This window comes from Eriocheir sinensis, chromosome 34 (genome assembly GCF_024679095.1).
Source record: "Eriocheir sinensis breed Jianghai 21 chromosome 34, ASM2467909v1, whole genome shotgun sequence".
NCBI lineage: Eukaryota > Metazoa > Arthropoda > Malacostraca > Decapoda > Varunidae > Eriocheir > Eriocheir sinensis.
The window spans coordinates 13,386,232-13,405,879 of NC_066542.1; the positions used below are offsets into that span (position 1 = coordinate 13,386,232).

At 38.3% G+C, this 19,648-nt stretch overlaps 1 protein-coding gene and 1 long non-coding RNA gene across 3 annotated transcripts in view; one reads left to right on the plus strand and one right to left on the minus strand.

Moving 5' to 3' along the window:
- Window positions 1-586: 586 nt before the first annotated feature.
- On the plus strand, window positions 587-16,975 carry LOC127007105 (phosphotriesterase-related protein-like). 2 transcript variants are annotated; one of them, XM_050877716.1, is made up of 7 exons: window positions 587-979; window positions 1,770-1,929; window positions 3,751-3,941; window positions 6,244-6,402; window positions 10,616-10,780; window positions 13,111-13,328; window positions 16,667-16,975. In XM_050877716.1, the coding sequence occupies exons 1-7, from the start codon at window positions 958-960 to the stop codon at window positions 16,802-16,804; spliced, it is 1,053 nt and encodes a 350-aa protein (XP_050733673.1). In that variant the 5' UTR covers window positions 587-957; the 3' UTR covers window positions 16,805-16,975. The 2 variants fall into 2 exon arrangements, with proteins under 2 accessions (XP_050733673.1, XP_050733674.1); XM_050877717.1 differs by lacking the exons at window positions 587-979; window positions 1,770-1,929; window positions 3,751-3,941 and adding an exon at window positions 5,544-5,904.
- The window catches only part of LOC127007107 (uncharacterized), a 65,201-nt gene continuing 49,500 nt past the window's right edge, over window positions 3,948-19,648 (minus strand). Inside the window, exon 3 of the long non-coding RNA XR_007760072.1 lies at window positions 3,948-5,544. This is a non-coding gene — a long non-coding RNA (uncharacterized LOC127007107). The remainder of the gene's footprint in view (window positions 5,545-19,648) is intronic.

Sequence of the window (19,648 nt, forward strand, 5' to 3'; positions counted from 1 at the left end):
GAATCCCGGCCTGGGGAGTTGGCGTGCTGCCCGCCCAGCTGTTCATCCCTCCTTTCGGGATAGTCACTAAAAGAGTATACCTGGTAAAAACATGGAGCAGATAAACAGCTGTAAGCTTGTGCCCATCATGGGGTCTCATCGGTTCTTACCACAGACCCAAGGGCTAATGGTACGGAGATGAGCACCGCGGCCACGCGAAGCTAATAACTTTTCATGCCTGTAAGAACGTTAGAGGTATCACGCGATATAAACGAAACACGGAGTTATTTATAAGAACATATCACACCATGCATCCTAGAGCGTGATAATGAGCCGGAGATCTTTGGCTCTGTAATTTTTTCTTCTCTACAAATCGAAACCGGTGATGGTAACACCGTGTTATGGGGAGTTATGTGGTAAAAACTCAACATTTACCGGGGGAGGGGCCAAGTGGTGTCATTAGAATTGTTACAGGGAGTTTATTCAATAATGGATAGGACTTTTACGAATTATCCAGACAAAATTCAATTGAAAAGTTGGCAGCACTGGCAACTGATGGAGCTAGGAGTAAAAAGAAAAGTGTAATAGTGGAGACAAACAAAAGGACAGAAAAGAGAAACGCATAAAGAAAAGTCCAGAGTAAGCTAAAGTGAAGAAAACAAAGGAAAAGAAAATAGAAAAGCAGTCAGCGGAAAGAAAAACAGAGCTCATCGTTACAAAGCGGAACAGCTCAAAAGAAGGTCGTTGTCGCCTCAGCTGTTGCCAGGCCCTGTATAAGCGGCTGATTCCTCTACCAGTCTACCACTCCTGCCCCGCCTTGCTTGCCCACGGCTGCTCTCAGTTATTTCAAGAATACATCAGCAGCCACGGGAAGAAATTAAAACAAAAACTTCCTTAGAACCTGCCGGTGCGAAGGATATCCACGGGCCTACGTGCATATATATATAAAGTAGCTGAACGACTTGTTGCAGGGGAAACATGAAAGGCAAAGTGCAGACAGGTATGGACTTTTTTTTTTTATTCAGGATAGTTTTATTTGGTGACCATATATAGCTCACCTCATGTCTCCCTTAAGAAGCATGAGATATTGAAGGGATAGTGACACTTAGTTGATTTTGATGTGTTAGAAAATATTATAAGTGTCAAACTCCAGAGTGCAACAGTTTTAGAAATAAATAAATACCCGGAAGAAAGGCATTTAAACTTAGATTAGTCTTACACTGGTTCACAGACAAAAGAAGGAGACAGTTTGAGTTGCACTAAACACAAAGTATCAAAGTTAGACCAATGGTAAGGAATGCAATATCAAGCCATGAAAAAGAAATTACCTATTACATTAGAAATAGGCAAAATTCTCAAGGTACAGGATAAAGGCAATCTTCTAACCCCCCTAAATAATTCAGCCTACTGCTTATACTTTTAACTCAAAACAAGATTATTTTAACCCGTTGACTGCAGATTTCCTACAAGAAGATTTCACCAAGCTTCAGGAATGGATCAAAAAGTGGCTGTTACAATTCAGTGAAGAAAAATGTAAAGTCTTACATATATATATATATATATATATATATATATATATATATATATATATATATATATATATATATATATATATATATATATATATATATATATATATATATATATATATATATATATATATATATATATATATATATATATATATATATATATATTATATATATATATATATATATATATATATATATATATATATATATATATATATATATATATATATATATATAATTTTTATTTATTTTTTTCAGTGTGTGGCCTGGTGGAGCCCTCCTCTCTTGGTAGAACCCTTACCCATGAACACCTTTATATGGACTTTGGGGATATATTTCTTCCAGCAAAACCTGAGGACAAGCCCTTAGAAGCATCTGATTTTACCTTGGCCAACCTTGGCTGGATTAGACAGAATCCGTATGTATTTCAAATCTAGGGGTAAAGTGGGTGTTATAGTAATATTTGTCAGTGTTTAAAATGCATGACTTTAGGTAAAGGTAAAGTTGGGTGCATATGCTATAACTGCGTTTGGCTGTGTTACTTATCTCTGTGGCATTGTTCCTTTGATCCTGTGGTTCGAAGAACCCATTACCCCAGAACACAGGCCAGTGTGAAGTCGGGGATTACCACAATTTACCTTGCCCAAGTTTCCCCAGGTATGACTTACAGACCAGTCCGAAAGGGAGGATGAACAGCTGGGTGAGCTGCATGCTGACTGCCTGGGTCAGAATTTGAACCAATGCCTGTGGATTTGTAGCTAGGCATGCTAAGGTAGTTATGAGAGAACTCCTTTTGTAGAGACCTGCCAGATGTGGAAGAATCCTAAAAATTTCACTTAGCGTTGGGGGTATCCCTTGAGCTGATTGGTTAGAAAAGTGGCTTCCCGTTTGGGTGGTTGTGGGTTCAATCCCCAGCATCAGAAAGCTATTACACCCTTTCGTGACTAGAACAATCTCCTATGTGTTTTGAAATACTGAGATGACATGAAGTTGAGCAGATTTAGTAATGGATAGTGTCTTTCATTATACTCTCAATTATGGAGTTAATAAGTGCTAAGTGTATAGATGAAGCATTTTAATTCCTGTCTTGTTGTACCCCTAATGTAGAAGCCAATTCTACAGTGCTCTTTATCTACCCTTTACACATGACTTCATTAATATTTTGTCATACCTTTTTACTCTGTGGTGGAATGGGTACCATGTGTAGCTACTAATTTGCAGGCCTGAGTTAGAGTCCTGGCCCGACTAGTTGGCGTGTGGCCCACCCAGCTAATAATCCTCCATATCACGCTGGACGAGAAATGGGTGCCTAGGAAAACCTGGGGAAAGTAAACTGTGGCAACCCAGATGTCATGCTGCTCCTGTGTCCTGGGGGTAATGGGTTATTATCTGTCATGAGGTTAACGGTTAATGTGACGGAGATGAGTATAGAGGCCTTGAAAAGCTATTGTGTATATTCCCATTTTTACTTCTACCTTCACTGTTATATCCATGTTTGTGTGAATTTATATGTATATGGCCTTATCAGGGATCTTTTAATGAAAGTAACTTTTATTTACCAGTACCTTCCAGTAGTATATCTTTAGAGGTATTCCTGTGAGTACACAACTTCTTTGTAAAGGATGGGATCATCAACAGGTTTTAAAGGATTATTTGTTAGTGAGATTGGATAACTTGGTAATGATGATGGATTTAAGTCTGTATTACCTCAGCATCTCATACATTTGAAAGCAAGTCACAATTTACTCAAGGAATTTTTTCAATTATTTTTTTAATGAAAGGATTATGTATTTGATTTGATGTTGCTCCTCAGGTTATGATATTTCAATTTACATTGTTTTTACTAAGATGATGCATAACAATAGAGCATAACAATCATATTTTAGATTTTTAATTGTCTGTTCTTCATTTTATTATCAGTGTTCTGAGCATCTTTAAGGCAGGGCCAAGCCATAATGTTTGGTAGGTGTAAATTGGACTTGCAGTATTTTCTCTTTAGGATGGGTTTCTTGGAACGTAACCCCATTGTAAGTCGAGGAGTATCTGTAGCTACTTTTAAGCATCAAATTCTAATTCCAAAATTTAGAGCACTGTTTTCCCTGATTTTACTCATATCATTCTCTGATATTTTTATTACTCACAAAGTTTCAGTTCCATTTTTTGTGTATAGGCTACTATTGTCCTTAACTTTGTTTGTATATATTATTTCTCGCTCACCTTTGTTTTACTAACGTTTCAGATATAGCAATAAAAAAAATTTGCAGCTCAATTCAACAGAAGTTATGGCAGCAGTGATGCGGGAGATGGAACAGTTCAAGAAATATGGTGGTGGTACCATTGTGGAAAACACTTCTTTTGGGATCAAAAGAAATGTAAATTTCATGCATGACATATCCATGAAGCATGGAGTCAACATTGTAGCAGGGGCAGGTATGTTCCTAGCACTAATTGCCACCTTATAACCATAGCGGTTGCAGTGCCATGACGACATACCCCTATCAATCAATAACAGCAGACATAAATAATTTTTATTATAAGTTTAAGAGTTTTATGTGTTAATATTAATGTGGAGTATCAATGTAGTGCAGCAACCTGCCTAATAGGCGAGCCTCCCATAACTCACTCTGCGAGTGGGGTACCTCTTTGGCCGACAGGTTAAGGAATGGCTCTCCCATCTCGCTGGTCGCGGGTTCGATCCCCGGCACCGGCAAAACCTTTCCTTATCTGGGTTAATTTCTCGTGTGTTTCATTACACGCAGAGGTCATGTTGGAGTGTAGTAAAGAGAAAATTCTGGCATTTCATCAAGTTCAGCTGTCTTCACAATGCAAAGATGTGAGGTTATTTTGAACTTCTGAATAAGCTCATGATCATACACTTCATCTTCCATCCTAAGACTACCCACATGCTGTCCTGAAGTCCACATGTCAGCCTGGACTTTAGATTCTTTCTTAAAATTGGAGATTAAAGATGAGCCCTTGGGGACAGCACGAGTCAAGCATGATGGCGCCAGTATAAACACTTGCCTGGGCCAGAATGGGATGGAGCCAACAAGCAAGCCCCACCAAGAAAGCCTGCCAGTGCCATAGGCGAAACATAAAAAAAAAAAAAAAGAAAGAAAAGAAAGAAAGAAAAAAAATTATTGTATCCGTTTCCTTAACCCCTGTCTCATCCACTATATCACTTTGTTGTGCTTTAAAGCAGCCACTGTTTGACAACTCTTTAGAATTTCTACTTGCATGATATTTACTTTGTTAGCCCCATATTAGTGTGCCAATGCCTTGCCTGCTTTCTATTTTATCTTTTTATTCTAAGATCTAAGTTAACCCTATAATGGAAACCCTCATTTTCATGATGGTGCAGGGAAACCCTTTGACATTTGGCACCGCTCTTTGGAAAAATAAAAAATATATAATGAAATTTAAATAAAATTAAAATTAAATTATTATAAAATTCATATGTGTCAAATGGCATGGGGTTTCCATTCTAGGGTTAAGGAAAATAAGAAATATGTAGACTTAAATAACCAGAAGAATAAGAAAAAACTACTACATACTTTACTGCATTTGAAGAGTATTGGTTTACAAAAATAAGTATTTGTGAACATATTTGAGGAAAAATTTCTGTAAAAAAAAATTCACATTTCTATGTATTATGAAAATCAAAAAAACTTCCAAAAAATACTTAACTTAACCTGGAAGCAGTGACGGGCCAAATTTGTGGCTTTACCGTGTAGCAGCGACGGGCCAAATTTGTGCCATGTTATAAACCCCCAAAAATAGATGATACATAATCTGATCACAAATACTTTAATATATATTATGAAATGGTTTGTGTGAGGGGTGATTTTTTCTCATTTTTCTCACTTGGATGGACCATTAAGAAACATGATCCCTGCTGCTACCGGGTTAAAATTTTACTACGTAAAAAAAAGTATATGGATTATATGAAAACTAAGTATTCCGTATAACTCTTGAGGGGTGTCCAGTGCCCTTGGAAGCCAGTGAGTCTTCAATGTTGGAAAAAACATGTCACCTGGAACAAATATAAAACATACATTTTACGTGCGCAGTTTTGGCGGTACTAATATATCATGGTGAATATACAGCAACATAGCTATTGTAAATCTGCATGTGCAATATAAAATTTACATAGTTACTTATTATTCCAATTCACGGCAGTCATCACACAGCACACTGGAGTCCTTTGGACACACAGGCTTACTGCAGTGAGTGAGTAAATTACAGGAAATGTTGTGCCGAATGACACCAAGGACACTCACACCAGAGAAATGAGAAGGAGCAGCGGACTGTCACACCCTCTCCTCACCAAGGCACCAGACACACTAATACATGCCCATGAATGAGTTTCCAAAGTCCGCCAAGTTTAACCATAGTGAGCATGAGTTTCAAAAACGCTTGAATTTATGTGTCAAATGGCATGGGGGTTTCCATTCTAGGGTTAAAGTCTGAAGTAAAAATTTGGATACAAGTGAACAGAAACTATTTTTAGAACTGAGGAAAAGTATAGAAAAAGACACAGGTAAAGGAATAATAGAGTTATTTATGTATTGCATTTATTGTTCTTGCATAAAGTTAGTAATTTATTCCTGATTGGTGCACAGAGTTTGTTACTTTTTGTACTTCTATTTGCATTCATTAAAAAGCAGTTGGTTTGTGTGCTGAATTTGTTTTAAATTTTTCAAATAATTTATATTATTACCTTTTTTTTCAGGTTATTATTTAATGGTAACTCAGAAGAAAGAGACTTTGGGATTATCTGTAGAGGACATGGCCAACACAATCACACATGAGCTTACCACTGGATGTAAAGATGCTCCACATATCAAATGTGGCTTCATTGGGGAAATTGGATGCTCATTTCCATTAAATGGTAAGTTACTTTATGGATCCTCATACTTAATCTCTTAATATAGTAAAAATCTGTTAATTTAGTCATCAATAGTCCAGTTACCCTGGTTGTTCTTTTTGGGCCTGAACATTGATAATCTGGGGCCTCCTGGTATTTTGTTTTTCCCTCGGATGGTGACTGGGTGAACACATGGGAAAAGGGATTCTCACCTGTCCAAATTAGAGTCCCTTGATAGAGAGAGTACCGACATAGGCGGCCCTGTGTATAAGGCTACTGGGCGCCATTATTAGCCCCTCGAGCACCGCACCAACTTTGAACTGCGGTATCAAAAACATCATTTTTCCTATTTTTGGATCGGACACGGCTACCTTTTAATGTTGCAATGCCTTGCTGCCTGGCTTGCGGCTGTTGTAACAGGCTGGAGAGGGGATGCAAAGTTTATAAATTCCCTACAAGTCTGCTGAGAAGACGGAGTTGTGCTAACAAACATGATTTATTATTTTGAAGGCAATGGATCATGAACTATATATTAAGCTTTATTGTGTAGCAACAACATTTCTGCACTACCTCCCTTGCTCCCTGTCTTGCCTCTACCTATACATCCCTGCCAAACTTTCCCTCACTCTCATTCCTTCAACAGTCCCTCCTCCCTTACTCTCCATCCAGCATCCAGTCAAAGGCAGAATGCTTTTATTAATTGAACTTTCAATCCAGCTTGCACCATAAATACAAAAAACAGTACATTTGTAGAGTATTTTCTACTCATAAGATATTCTTTTATATCTGGAAATGTGGCACAACACATGATAGATCCTACATACAAAAAATATGTAGTGCATATATTGGGAAAGTTTGGGGTGGCTAGAATACTAGCATCACCAGCTGTTGTCCACATGTCAATTGGGGTTTGTCCACCCTCACACCCTCCATGTCATTCCAACTTCCTTCTTTCCTCACTCATTTCTTCCCTCCTCTTTCCATCTTCAGCTGATATCTGCTCTGCAGCTTGTGGAAAGATTTAACATTGCTCTGTCCTTGAGTTATTACACCAATACATTGACACAAGACAGTGAGAGCAATAGGAAGGTGTCCATCCATCTCAAGGTCTCATAATAACACAGTACAATACATATTGGCAGATGGAGAGCAGACAGATGTTATATTATTACACATCTTTGGTATTTTATTTCATAATATATACTTGATTGCGTAATGTTTGCACAAAATGTCATGCACAAATTTTGTCAATACTATAGACTTTCTTTAAGTTTACTTAGCTATACCATATATATGTGCACAAACCTTTGCTTCACTACATCTTATTTGTGCAATAAATGGTTGTAGCCTACTAGGGTAACTGTGATGAATAAGATATATTAAGCTAGCATTACACTGAACCTTTTGTTGCAAGCTGTTTGTCAGGTACCAAGCATTTGCTGACCAGTTCATCAATCTCATGAGAAGTTTGTGCTCCCTATCTGAACAAAGAACAGCTCGTCATGACTTACCAGGGGCTTGGATGTAGACAAGAAAAATTGCCATCCTCAACCAGTCTGATTCTTTGAAACCCTCCAGAAAGTTGTCCTCATAATGGACAGACATGTAAAAACTGTGTTGAGGATGTTTGTGGTTCATTTATATATAGGACACTACTGACAGTAAGGCTTGATGTTTGACAAAAGTTTTGGTCCTTTGGTGTGATGATACTGCTCATTTGCTCACCAGCAAATGTTCAGTGCTGAGCCAGCAGCTTGCAAAAAGAAGGCTCAGTGTGACACCAGTTTTAGGATGCATCAGTCTTTGTGAATCCACTTTACTGGTAACAGTTGTACACCTTTCTTACAACCTTCTAATTATTTTTCTGTGTAGTGTTACACTTCCCCAGGTGCTGAAAATGTCATTCTTTGTTGTCTAAATGTTGAAATGAAAGATTTTCCAACAAAACAATTCACTTAAAATGAATAGTGACTGCATGGTCAGGATTGATCACCTAGGTTGACAATGTATTGTATATCTCAAAGTTAGCATGTGGTTGGTCCTAATTATTTTTGGGTTAATTGGGCTTCAAGACTTAACTAAATCACTACCTTGCTTCCATCCAAGCCTACTCAGATGGTCACCATGCCTTCAGAGTTTATTCAAGATAGCAAAGGAGCTTCTGAAGTGAAGAAGAGAGCAAGTTGTGCTATCTTGGAAGTGTCTTTGTGTAAAGGTGCGAATCTTTCTCGGTCCCCCTCTATTTTCTTGCATCCTAACTTTTGTTTTTGTGTCATTCCTATCCTCTTCACTTCCTTCCCAGAATGTCTGGATCATACATAGACTGTATACTTAAATACTATGGTAGAGTGTCAGAATAATCAAATGGGGACACATAACTATTTGGGGTTGCAGGAAGGTCATGGAATCTAGCCATATTTTTCCTGCAGAACCTTAACCTTACCAAATGCAAATATCTTATCCTGTTAGTTTGTTAATCCTCTTAGCCTTGTGGATAGTAAAGATTTACTATACAGTTATGCTTCAGTAGAAATCAGTTAAGGCTTAACAATAACAATTTTTTCTTCAAAGGCCACTTTTATTCCTCATGCTTTAGATTGGATGTGTGACATCAATTAGTTTTAAGACTTTTGCAGACTATTCATAGGGTGCATGCATGCTTTGCATGGTCTTCTTGATTGATTTTTATTTATTTATTTATTTATTTATTTATTTTTTTTTTTTTTTTGTATGTGTGTGTGTGTGTGTGTGTGTGTGTGTGTGAGGATCGGTACCTAATGGACTTTATTCTTATAGTATTTCCACGAGTAGTGGGGTGCTGGGTGCCAGCCTCTCAACACCTCGCTTCTCATGTCAGCTATTAACTACCTTTAAATTAATTAAATTAAATAATTGGATAATCCAATAAGGTCATATAGTGTTAAGATTGTTTTATTTTTAGGATAATAACAAAGATTATGTATAAATACCATGACACTTGACAAAGTTGTATTCCAACGTTGTCAAGTGTCGTGGTATCTATACAAAATCTTTATTATCCTAAAAACAAAACAATCTTAACACTATATGACCTTATTGGATTATCCAATTATTTAATTTAATTAATTTAAAGGTAGTTAATAGCTGACATGAGAGGAAGCGAGAGGTGTTGAGAGTGTGTGGCAAGGTGCAGGGCGGGGCTGACCCCGCAGCCGCCACTACCCCATCCGCCAGTTTCTTGTGGAAATACTATAGGGTGCGTAGCAGGTTTACCTGCGCGGGCTACCGGCGCTGACCCACTCCGAGAATTATACCACTGAAACAAGTGTAGACATGCTCAGAGGAAACTAGCTTGAGCGTGTCGGAGCAAGCATCCTGCTCCAACCTGCTCTCCTATTTCTGCAGACCATTCTTGCCTCCTCCAGCACTGGCAGACATGCTGAGCGAGATTGTCTCATTTCTGTAATTGTCATTGTACCATTATATAATCACATGAATTTGATTTTAGAATTTGAATTCAGCTCACCTAATGGTGATGATAAGTCTTTTTTCTGGTAAAATAAGTTGTACATGCCAGTTACACCATGTTTTCACTCAACGATGTTCAACTCTCTCGAGAATATAGGTGGAAGTCTCTTGGGTCATCCTTGTGTACTGAAAAAATCCCTTTTAGGATATAGAAGAACAATGATTTTTCACAGCTGTTCTCTCTTGCAATTAATTTCATGTATCACAATTTTTTTCCTTGTAAGTTTTGTATGAATACTGTCCAGCAACATGAACTCCTTGTCAGATGATGAGCTTGACATCTTGACTGAACACTGGGTGGATCACAACTGACATATACACAGTGTCCTTGTCCCTCGTTGTGCAGGTCAGGGGTTACCCGTGTCCTTTATTGTAATCTGCCAGTGCGGGTCAGAGCTGGTAATCAGCGTGTGGGCAACCTGCTTTCTTTGTGTACACACCCAGATGTTGGAAAAGGCTGTAGATGATTTTGATTCAATAATAGTGTAGTACAAGTGTTTCAATTTTCATTGTTGAAATTGAAGGGCAATAAAAATACAAGATCTTATATGTATTACGTATATCCATAACTAACTTAAACTGGAAAATATCAGTTATTTGGCAAATTTTATAGATGTATGTAACAGGCAAAAATTAAAAGCAGGCACTTCATTGAGATATATGTTTATCAAATGAGTGATGTTATATGAGTAAACATGGAATGTTAATTCTCAGCAACACATATTTTCAGAATTTGAACGAAAATCCATTCAAGCATCTGGAGAGACTCAGGAAAGCCTTGGTTGTCCAGTAATGATTCACCCAGGCCGCCACCCCAGTGCCCCAGAAGAAATATTCCGTATCTACACAGAGTCTGGTGGAGATGTCAAGAAAATGGTGATGGGACATCTTGACAGTTAGTATATATACAAATCCTTTTTTTGTTATTTTTCATGTGCTCTCTTTCTCTTATTTTTATATTAAGAAATATTCACTCTCAACTGTTTTGGGGTTAGTATTCCTTCAGTTTTTTTATTTATTTTTTATTTTTTTATTTTTTTATCCTAGTGTATTTTTAATACTTTGTAGTTAACGTCTATGGTGCTCATCTGAATGATATGAAAGAGATAATAGAAGTCCCTTGTAAGTTAAGTAAAAAATCCTAAATACAATTTTAGCACATACTTTTTGCCTACAGTATGCAAAATCCACTGATTTCTTTTAATTTGAAAAGAATGAAAAAAACAAAAAAACAAATTTGTGTTGATTTTGTTGATTTATACCATAGGGTGCTGGCTATCATGGGTATGAAGTTACCCTTAACTTAACCTAACATTACCTAACAAAAACAAAACAAGCACTATAGGTCTTGACTCAGAAAAGTCATATATGCTTCCTTACTAATGAGACTTTGTATACAACAAAGTGAGGCCATTCATTGTTAATTTGCACCATAGGCTTCTGGCTATCATGGGTTTGAAGATACCTTAAACTTAACCTAACAAAACCCAATACAGTTACTGTAGGTCGTCACTCAGAAAATATATATATGCTTCCTCACTAATGAGACTTTCTGTACAACAAAGTGAGGTCATTCTTTGTTGATTTATACCATAGGGTTCTGGCTAACACGGGTCTACAAGATATCTAAACTTAACCTAACAAAACCCGATACAGTTACTGTAGGTCTTGACTCGGGAAATTCATATATGCTTCCTTACTAATGAGACTTTCTATACAAGAAAGTGAGGTCCTTCTTTGTTGATTTATACCAAAGGGTATTGGCTATCATGGGTTTGAAGATACCCTGATACCCTAAACTTAATCTAACAAAACCCGATACAATTACTATTGGTCTCGACTCAGAAAATTCATATATGCTTCCTCAGTAATGAGACTTTCTATACAACAAGGTGAGGTCATTCTTTGTTGATTTACACCTTAAGGTGCTGGCTATCATGTGTTTGAAGATATCCTAAACTCAGTGGTGGGCACAGTTCCACTAACCGCTAATTAGCGAAGCTAACTTTTTTGTTAGCTGATTAGCGTTTTCGATAGCTTTGGAAACAGTTAACAGGCCAATTAGCTTTTGCTAAATGTAGTTCCTCCTCCACTAACTTTAAGTCCACTAAAAAATTCATACAGGTTTGTTCTTGTCCGTTGTGGACAGACACAGCGCCAGTTGAGCCACCTGGCACAATAATTCCAGGGCTTCCACTTTTGGGTAAATAATTATAATTATGCCTTAAAGTAGGGTAATTGGACAATTATTAGAGAAACCTTTTGGTATTTTAGGGTAGTGCATCTTCCAGTTCCAACTCTTTGAACTCGTGATTAAATAACAAGAATTCAATATTTTCCACCTGACAAGAAATAAACTTATCATCACCTGATTTTGGCATGCTATACCTTATTGGAAAGCTCTATGTCTAGTCTACAACATATTGAGATTTCAGGTCCTATGTTCGTTTTAAGGGTCTTAGAGCCAAAATACTATACTGAAGCTAAATCCATATAAAAAAGTTATCAGGTAGCATTAGCTTCCACTAATTTCTTCATCAGTTTAGTGTAAGTGAAGCTTACCTTTTAGTTAGTGGATTACCAGTTAGCAAAGCTAACTTTTTGGTTAGCGGTGCCCACCACTGCCTTAACTTCTCCTAACAAAACCAAAACAAACACTATAAGTCTTGAATCAGAAAATTCATACATGCTTCCTTGCTAATGAGACTTTCTATACAACAAAGTGAGGTCATTATTTGTTGATTTATACCATAAGGTGTTGGCAATCATGTGTTTAAAGATACCCTAATCTTACCTAACAAAACCCGATACAGTTACTATAGGTCTTGACTCGTAAAATTCATATATGCTTCCTCACTAATGAGACTTTCTATACAACAAAGTTAGATCATTCTTTGTTGATAGGAAGTAAAAGTTGAAGGAGGAGGAGGAGGAGGAGGTTTGAATTTTCCTGTGTGTGTAGTATTTGTAATGAACAAACTTCATTATTTATGGAGGTGGTCAGAAATAGTTAGCTCTCAGCTCATAATTATAATGAACAAAGTTCGTTATAATTATGTATATCATGAACAAAGTTCATTATATGCGAAAAGCTTGAATCCCTTCCTCCCAATTGATTTATTAAAGATAGGGTTTACTGTAATGTGCTTTAGAATAGTTTTTCTAGGTGTGCTAATGTTTAAATGTAATTTTATCTGGAATTTGCATTTAGGTTTTCATTTTCAGGAACCTTCAATGATGTGGAAGCTCTTTCCGAATTCGCATCTCTTGGAACTTTCTGTGAATATGACTTGTTTGGTATAGAGACTTCTCATTACCAACTTGAAACATCCACTGATATGCCATCTGATGCCCAGCGAATCCAGCGCATCAAACACCTTGTGGATAATGGCTTTGAGGATAAAATTCTCATTGCTCATGATATTCATACAGTGCATCGCTTGGTAAGATATTGTTCAATTCTTTTTATAATTTGTGTTAGAAGTTAGTAAGTAATTAATAGAGTAGTGTATTGAGCAAACTGAAATATGATAATAGATGCTGTCGCAGCATCAACAGCAAATTACAATGCCTCTTCAAAATTTCATGCTTGCAGTTGCAAGGTAAGAAGTTTTTTTTTTCATAGTAGTATTTTAAATGTTAGTTGATGAGTAATTTCTATACAGTGTGCTTGGTAAGGTGGATTATGATAGTTGAAGTTGTTTCAGCACCAATAACCAATATTTCATGCAGTTGCAAGATAAATTACAGTACCCTCCTGAGCTTCGCGCTTGTTTCGTGAAACGCCGAGGTTTTCTCTTTTTCTCTTTCCTATTCTCCAACACGTCCTCTGCGTGTATCGAAACACACAAGAAATTAATCAAGACAAGGAGAGTGTATTCGCCAGCTGCCTGGGATTGAGCCCACGACCAGCATGACAGGAGAGCCACTCCTTACCGAGTCGGCCAAAGAGGTACCCCCCTCGCCAGGTGGGTTATGGGAGGCTCCCCTATCAGGCCTAGTTGCCGCACTACATTCGTTCCGCACGTATAGTGCTAAACTCGCGGATCGCGAAACTTGGGATATTGAAAACACTGAAAAAGCACTTATTTGTTCCAGCCCGTGGAGAAGTTGACTTTTTTCCCCACTTTACTCCCTTGTTATCTCAAAATACGTACTGTGTAAAAATTAAGAAAATGTGAAGAGAAAACAAGTCGTTTTGAAGCTGCAGCTGAAGGTGGCAGGCTGCCTTTCGATCGATTCCCAGGCAGAGTGGAAAAATTTGGGCGGCTTTTCCGATACCCTACACCCCTGTCCACCCAGCAGTGAATGGGTACCAGGTATTAATCGGGGGTAGTGTCCCGTCTCCTGGGATCTGCTTCCTTCTCCTATAATTTCTTCCCTTTTTGTCTCTCTCCGGCATATGACCACAGATGTTGTGCCAACTAAACAAAACTTTCCAACTTTTTTCTGCCTTACGATTGGCTGACAGTTCTGAAAACGTGCTTGTGATTGGCCGAGTCCAATGATGTCATTGACGGCGCTCATCCAATCAGCGGCCTCTGACTATGACAAAACGAAAGCTTTGTGAATTTAAAGTCAACATTGATAGTTAAATCATCAGTTCGTAGCTTTTACCACAGGCCATTAGCGCGCATCTCTGTGAATCTTGCCCCAGTACGTGTGAACATGGTCACCCAACCGCTAGTTTCTCGAGAATTTTGTACAGAGATTCAAAGTCGTCTGCATTTCACGGGAAGCTCCTCGAGATTCTAGTCAGAAACTCAGTCACCAGCATGTCGGTTATTTTCTTGTGAGGTCGGTAAGTTGTGTTTATTCCAGTACCACAATGAGTTCCACAAAGCTAGATAAGCTTGGAGTAACCAGGTTGAGCAGGTCTTGGACTTGAGTCTTGTCCAAGCGTAGCCTCATCATGTCTGGGTCCTCACTGCTAAGTTCTCGTGGCATGTAATGGTAGCAAGCTGTAACACACTCTCCCTTTGTCTCCGAGCTAACCACTCACGAACCAACAAATGCTTTTTTTACACGTTTTCTTTTTTCTTTTTCTTCAGCGAACATCACAAAGCAAACTCTGCATCGTCTGGATCCATTGTTTGTTTTGTTTTTCAGCTGATATATTCCAGAATGCAACAGTCCACTGTGTGACAAAACTTGAGGATAAATTTGAGGCAGAAAATTGTTGGGAGATAATTTCGCTGGGAAATTCCCGAGAAACTGGCTTGTCTGACCGCGCCTTCAAACTGCTGGTGTCACACTGGGCCTTTTTCCTCCAACCGCATTGGCGATAGGGGCGACCAGCAACTCCAACTTTTCCGGGTGTGCGTCACACATGGTCAAGGTCGGCTGTCCATATTCACAACGTAAACAAAGCAGTTGCCCTGTATCGATTAAACAATAAACAAAGCCGCTCTGACAGTCTACTTTACGAGTTTCTTGGTTGTCCATTTTCCACCGCTCCTCACTCCTCAGGCACTGCCGTCGTCTGTTTGTTTACATATAGCCGCGCGGTCGCTCGTACCCCCAACCATTTTCCATCTATACGGACAACCGACAACTCACTCCTGGTTGGGCTCACGGGCAACCCCGGTTGCCAGGTTGGAGGAAAACGGCCAGTGTGACACCGCCTTAAGGAATTGCGCGTGACACTGACAGTAGGTAGACGTGACAAGTACATGTCAAAGCAGCGTGAAAATCCGGGCGATAATGCGTGAAAGTCAGGATCATAAGAATTTAAGATTGAATGCGAAACTTGAGGATTACAAAACTTGGATAGCGTGAAACTCGGGAGGGTACTGTAATTATTTATACAGTACTGTGATGCACGGTACCAGAATAAATAGTAAAATTAAGATATTTAGTAAAAGTGCCAAATGACATCAATCTAGGCGAAGTTACTAAAGAAATAAAGTTTGAAAATTGCTAAATAATTCATAGGAGTGAGAGTAAATCCCTTTGATCATGGAGTTTTGTAAGTCTGCGAATAATGTTTTGTTCAACATCATTTTGATGTGCCATTGCTGATGAAAAATTAAAAAGTACACTGAAAAATAATTATGAGGAAGGGTCCAAGTAGCCTCCCTCCCCACTATGCTGCCATCACTCGCTGACTAGCCAACAATGAGGTAAAAAATTATCTTTTGATTTTACTAATTTTTCCTAAATGCATATATAGCATATACATTTATGTCAATGCTTAATACTGGAAGTGCCTGGTTTCTCTATTTAAAAGCTTCATAATATTTTTGTTACTAGAAATATACCACAGGAACTTAACTTTTATTTATATCAATGAGTGTGGTGAACCTGGTTTTGCTTAACATCATTTCACTTAATGACGCACTTTCCAAGAATCTATTGACGACGTTAAGTAAGGACTTATTGTACAATGAACTTACTCAGTGATTGATAGAAAACAAGAGATCAAAAAAAGACAAATAACACCTGTGAGGTTGACATTAGGAAAGAGGTGAAGGAATTAGTTGTCCAGATTTTAAACAGAGGCTGTAGATATAAACAAGTTAGTAATAATCTTTGATACAGAAGAGAAGGAAATAAGAAATGAATCAGATGTCAAGGAGAAGCAGGATATGAGTGTGATAAAGAATGTGATGAACAAACTGATAGAAGAAATGTCAGAGGGATACGAAGAATTTATAAGAACAGGTAAATATAATGAGAGCAATAAAAATAAATCCCCCAAATAACTTTCCACAGCAGCAACAGGATAAAACCATCAGACCATCCTATGCCTAAGCTAACAAAACATTGCATTTTTCCACAGGAAGCATATGGTGGCCATGGCTTTTGTCATATTTTGAAAAACATTGTCCCAAAGATGCTGCATAGAGGAATAAGCAATGAAGTTGTGGACAAGATCTTGATTTCTAATCCCAGTGATTGGTTGAGTTTTTCAAAATAAGGCAGGGTATGTATGTAGTTTCAGAAAGAGACAGCTCTATTGCCTACCACTCATATGGTGCTTGCAGCTCATTTTTGCTTCCTATAATAAAAGACTGAGAGGTGGGCATTAGTATGTAACCCTCCTGTAATGTCTTTGGCAAGAAAATAAAAGTCATAGCCCCAGAGCATATATTGTTCTTTTCCATGTCCTAGGTTTTCTGTATCCCTGCAGGATGAAGCACTTTTACAGGTGGCTATGTGGGATTAAAGAGGTGTGTGTTTGTGTGTGTGTGTGTGCGTGCGTGTGTGCATTTACCTAGTTGTAGTATACAGGACTTGAGTTAATCATATTCACCTGGCTCCAAATTAGCTTTTATACAACTCAGACTTAAAGTCGTGGATATTCCTTGCCAAAGCAACCTCCACTACCAAGTATTAATACCTCTACAGTCATACCTCGGTTTACGAGTTTAATTAATTCTGGAATTTTGCTCACACATCAGAACACTCATATACCAAAAGGAATTTCCCCATTGAAATTAATGTAAATCCCATTAATGCATCCCATATCATAAAAATTATTTTATATAAAAAATATTTTACATGTTATTTTATCCAGAATTAAAGCAATTTTACCAACAAATAGCAATGATAAATAATATAAAACACAAATCAATGTGTTATGGTTGTTACGGAGACTCCCACAACTGCTAATTACGCCTGAGATGTAGGCTTCACAACAGGGTTTAGCAGCCGCAGTTTCCCTATTCTCGAGGCACCGGAAGTACGTTCGACCACCAACTTGAAGATAACCCAATGTATCATCCTAGATGGAGGATGAACTTGAGTCAGTCACGTCCAGGACTGCAGCACCATCCCTTTTAACCATTTTTCTTGGGGACATTGTTAAAGAACACAGAATGCACACTGTAGTGCTGAAAACACTTAAGATCGCACACCAAAGCACAAATGCAATCGGACTAGAGTGCACGGATGTTATCTCTACAAGTTCACAACGCTGACTGAGACTAGGGTTGCCAACTTGCCTACATTTCCTTCAAATATGGAATGATATTTGTTCCCTGTTTGGCTGTTTGAATAGTTAAGCAGTTAAAATTCAGTATTTTAGAACTGTAGTGAGCGCATGTTTCGAGGAACCACAAAACCAGTCTGTAAAATTATGTATGTCAAGGGTCGTCCTGGAATATGTGTAAAATAAGCATCATAACGTCCCTACCCCTTCCTCCTGCCTTCACCAGCAGCGGCTGTCAGTCATGGCAGGCTAGAAAAATTTTAGGGTTGCCACCCGTTCCTTCAAATATTGATTCGTTCTATATTGGAGAATGGGATGTTGCGTTCCTTATTTTTTATCTCAAGCTGGCAACCCTATCTGAGATTCTATTTCCACTGTTTTCTGTTTTGAGCACTCTCGTCTTGCGATGACGACGAACAAAAGGAAGCAACACTCACGTCTTCAACTTGTACAAAGAGACACGCCAGTCCACGTCGATAGACCAACTTGGTCGACTAGGCTGACGTCAACCGATGGTCGGTCTATCGGCATCCTCCCCTCCCCTCCCCTTCATGAACTGTCACCCTGTAAGGGTCTGTGGTCCCTCCTTGGACGGATGTACGCGCGACCCCGATGGCCTACATATAGCCCGTGTCTCCACCCTTGAGGTGGCCATAAATAAAAAAATAAATAAAAAAAGACTTGTACAAACAGGATGCTCGTATACCAAGTCACCGCTTGTGAACCAAATAATTTTTTGAGATTTTATTTTTTGCTCGTAAATCAAAACACTTGTAAACTAAGGCACTCGTAAACTGAGGCTTGACTGTATTTGGAAAACTAAACTTCATGATATTGTGTCTGGATCCGGTCTTCCCTAACATGTATGCATAACTTCTTATTCTTCCCATGTGTGATTAGAAGATCTCAGTCCATAGTTTTTAATCTCTTTACTAATTTCAACATTATTGTCAAATACACTCTCTCTCTCTTTTCTTCCAACTTAGTCAGATTCAATTTCTCTACCCTGTCCTTATAAGATAGTTGCACTAGACTGGGAACTAATCTGGTTGCAGCTCATTGTATCCTCTCTATTTTCTTAACCCTAGATTACTGTCCCTCCAGATGGTCATGAACCACTATCCCTGTATATGACTGTATACAGCCTTTTGGAAAATTTTAAAAAATCTGTCTTACAAATTTTATTACATTTATTTTTCGATAAACTACAATCAATTTGGAATTTTGTATATGTATTATTTAATGAAAATAAGCTAAACACACACACACACACAAAAAAAAAATGAATGTAACTGTGAAAATGAGATACAAAGAGAAAAAAAAAAATCTCCATAGGACCCTTGGTAGGCCAGATATGCTTGTAGACAGTCCTGGCTTGACCTACGTGTAGTCCATATGTCCCCCAGAATGCCCCAGCCCCCCCAGGCCTTATGGACCACAGGTTGGTTTGGACCAGGCTGTCAAAGATTGGGTTTATTTCAGCAGTGAAAGAAGATAAAAAAAAAAAAAATCTTGAACCTCCTCAAGCTCATCACTGCATGCTGATGTGGAGTAAGTGAATGATGAATATGGTGTCGTCTCTGTTGGTGCACTAGAGGGACTAGGTTGGAAGTTTTCCACAGTGGAGGGGCCAGGTTTTGGGTCAGCTGTGGGTGGAGATGGGGTTGGTGAAATTCTGTGGGGCCTTTTTCTCAGTGTGGAGGTCATGGCTGGACTTAAACCTTCCTTACCCTCAGTGTCAGCGTCAGTCACGTCTTTATCACTCTCCTCTTTAATTTTCATTTCCTACTGTACATTCAATTTCTTCACCACTTGTAGACAGAATACTTA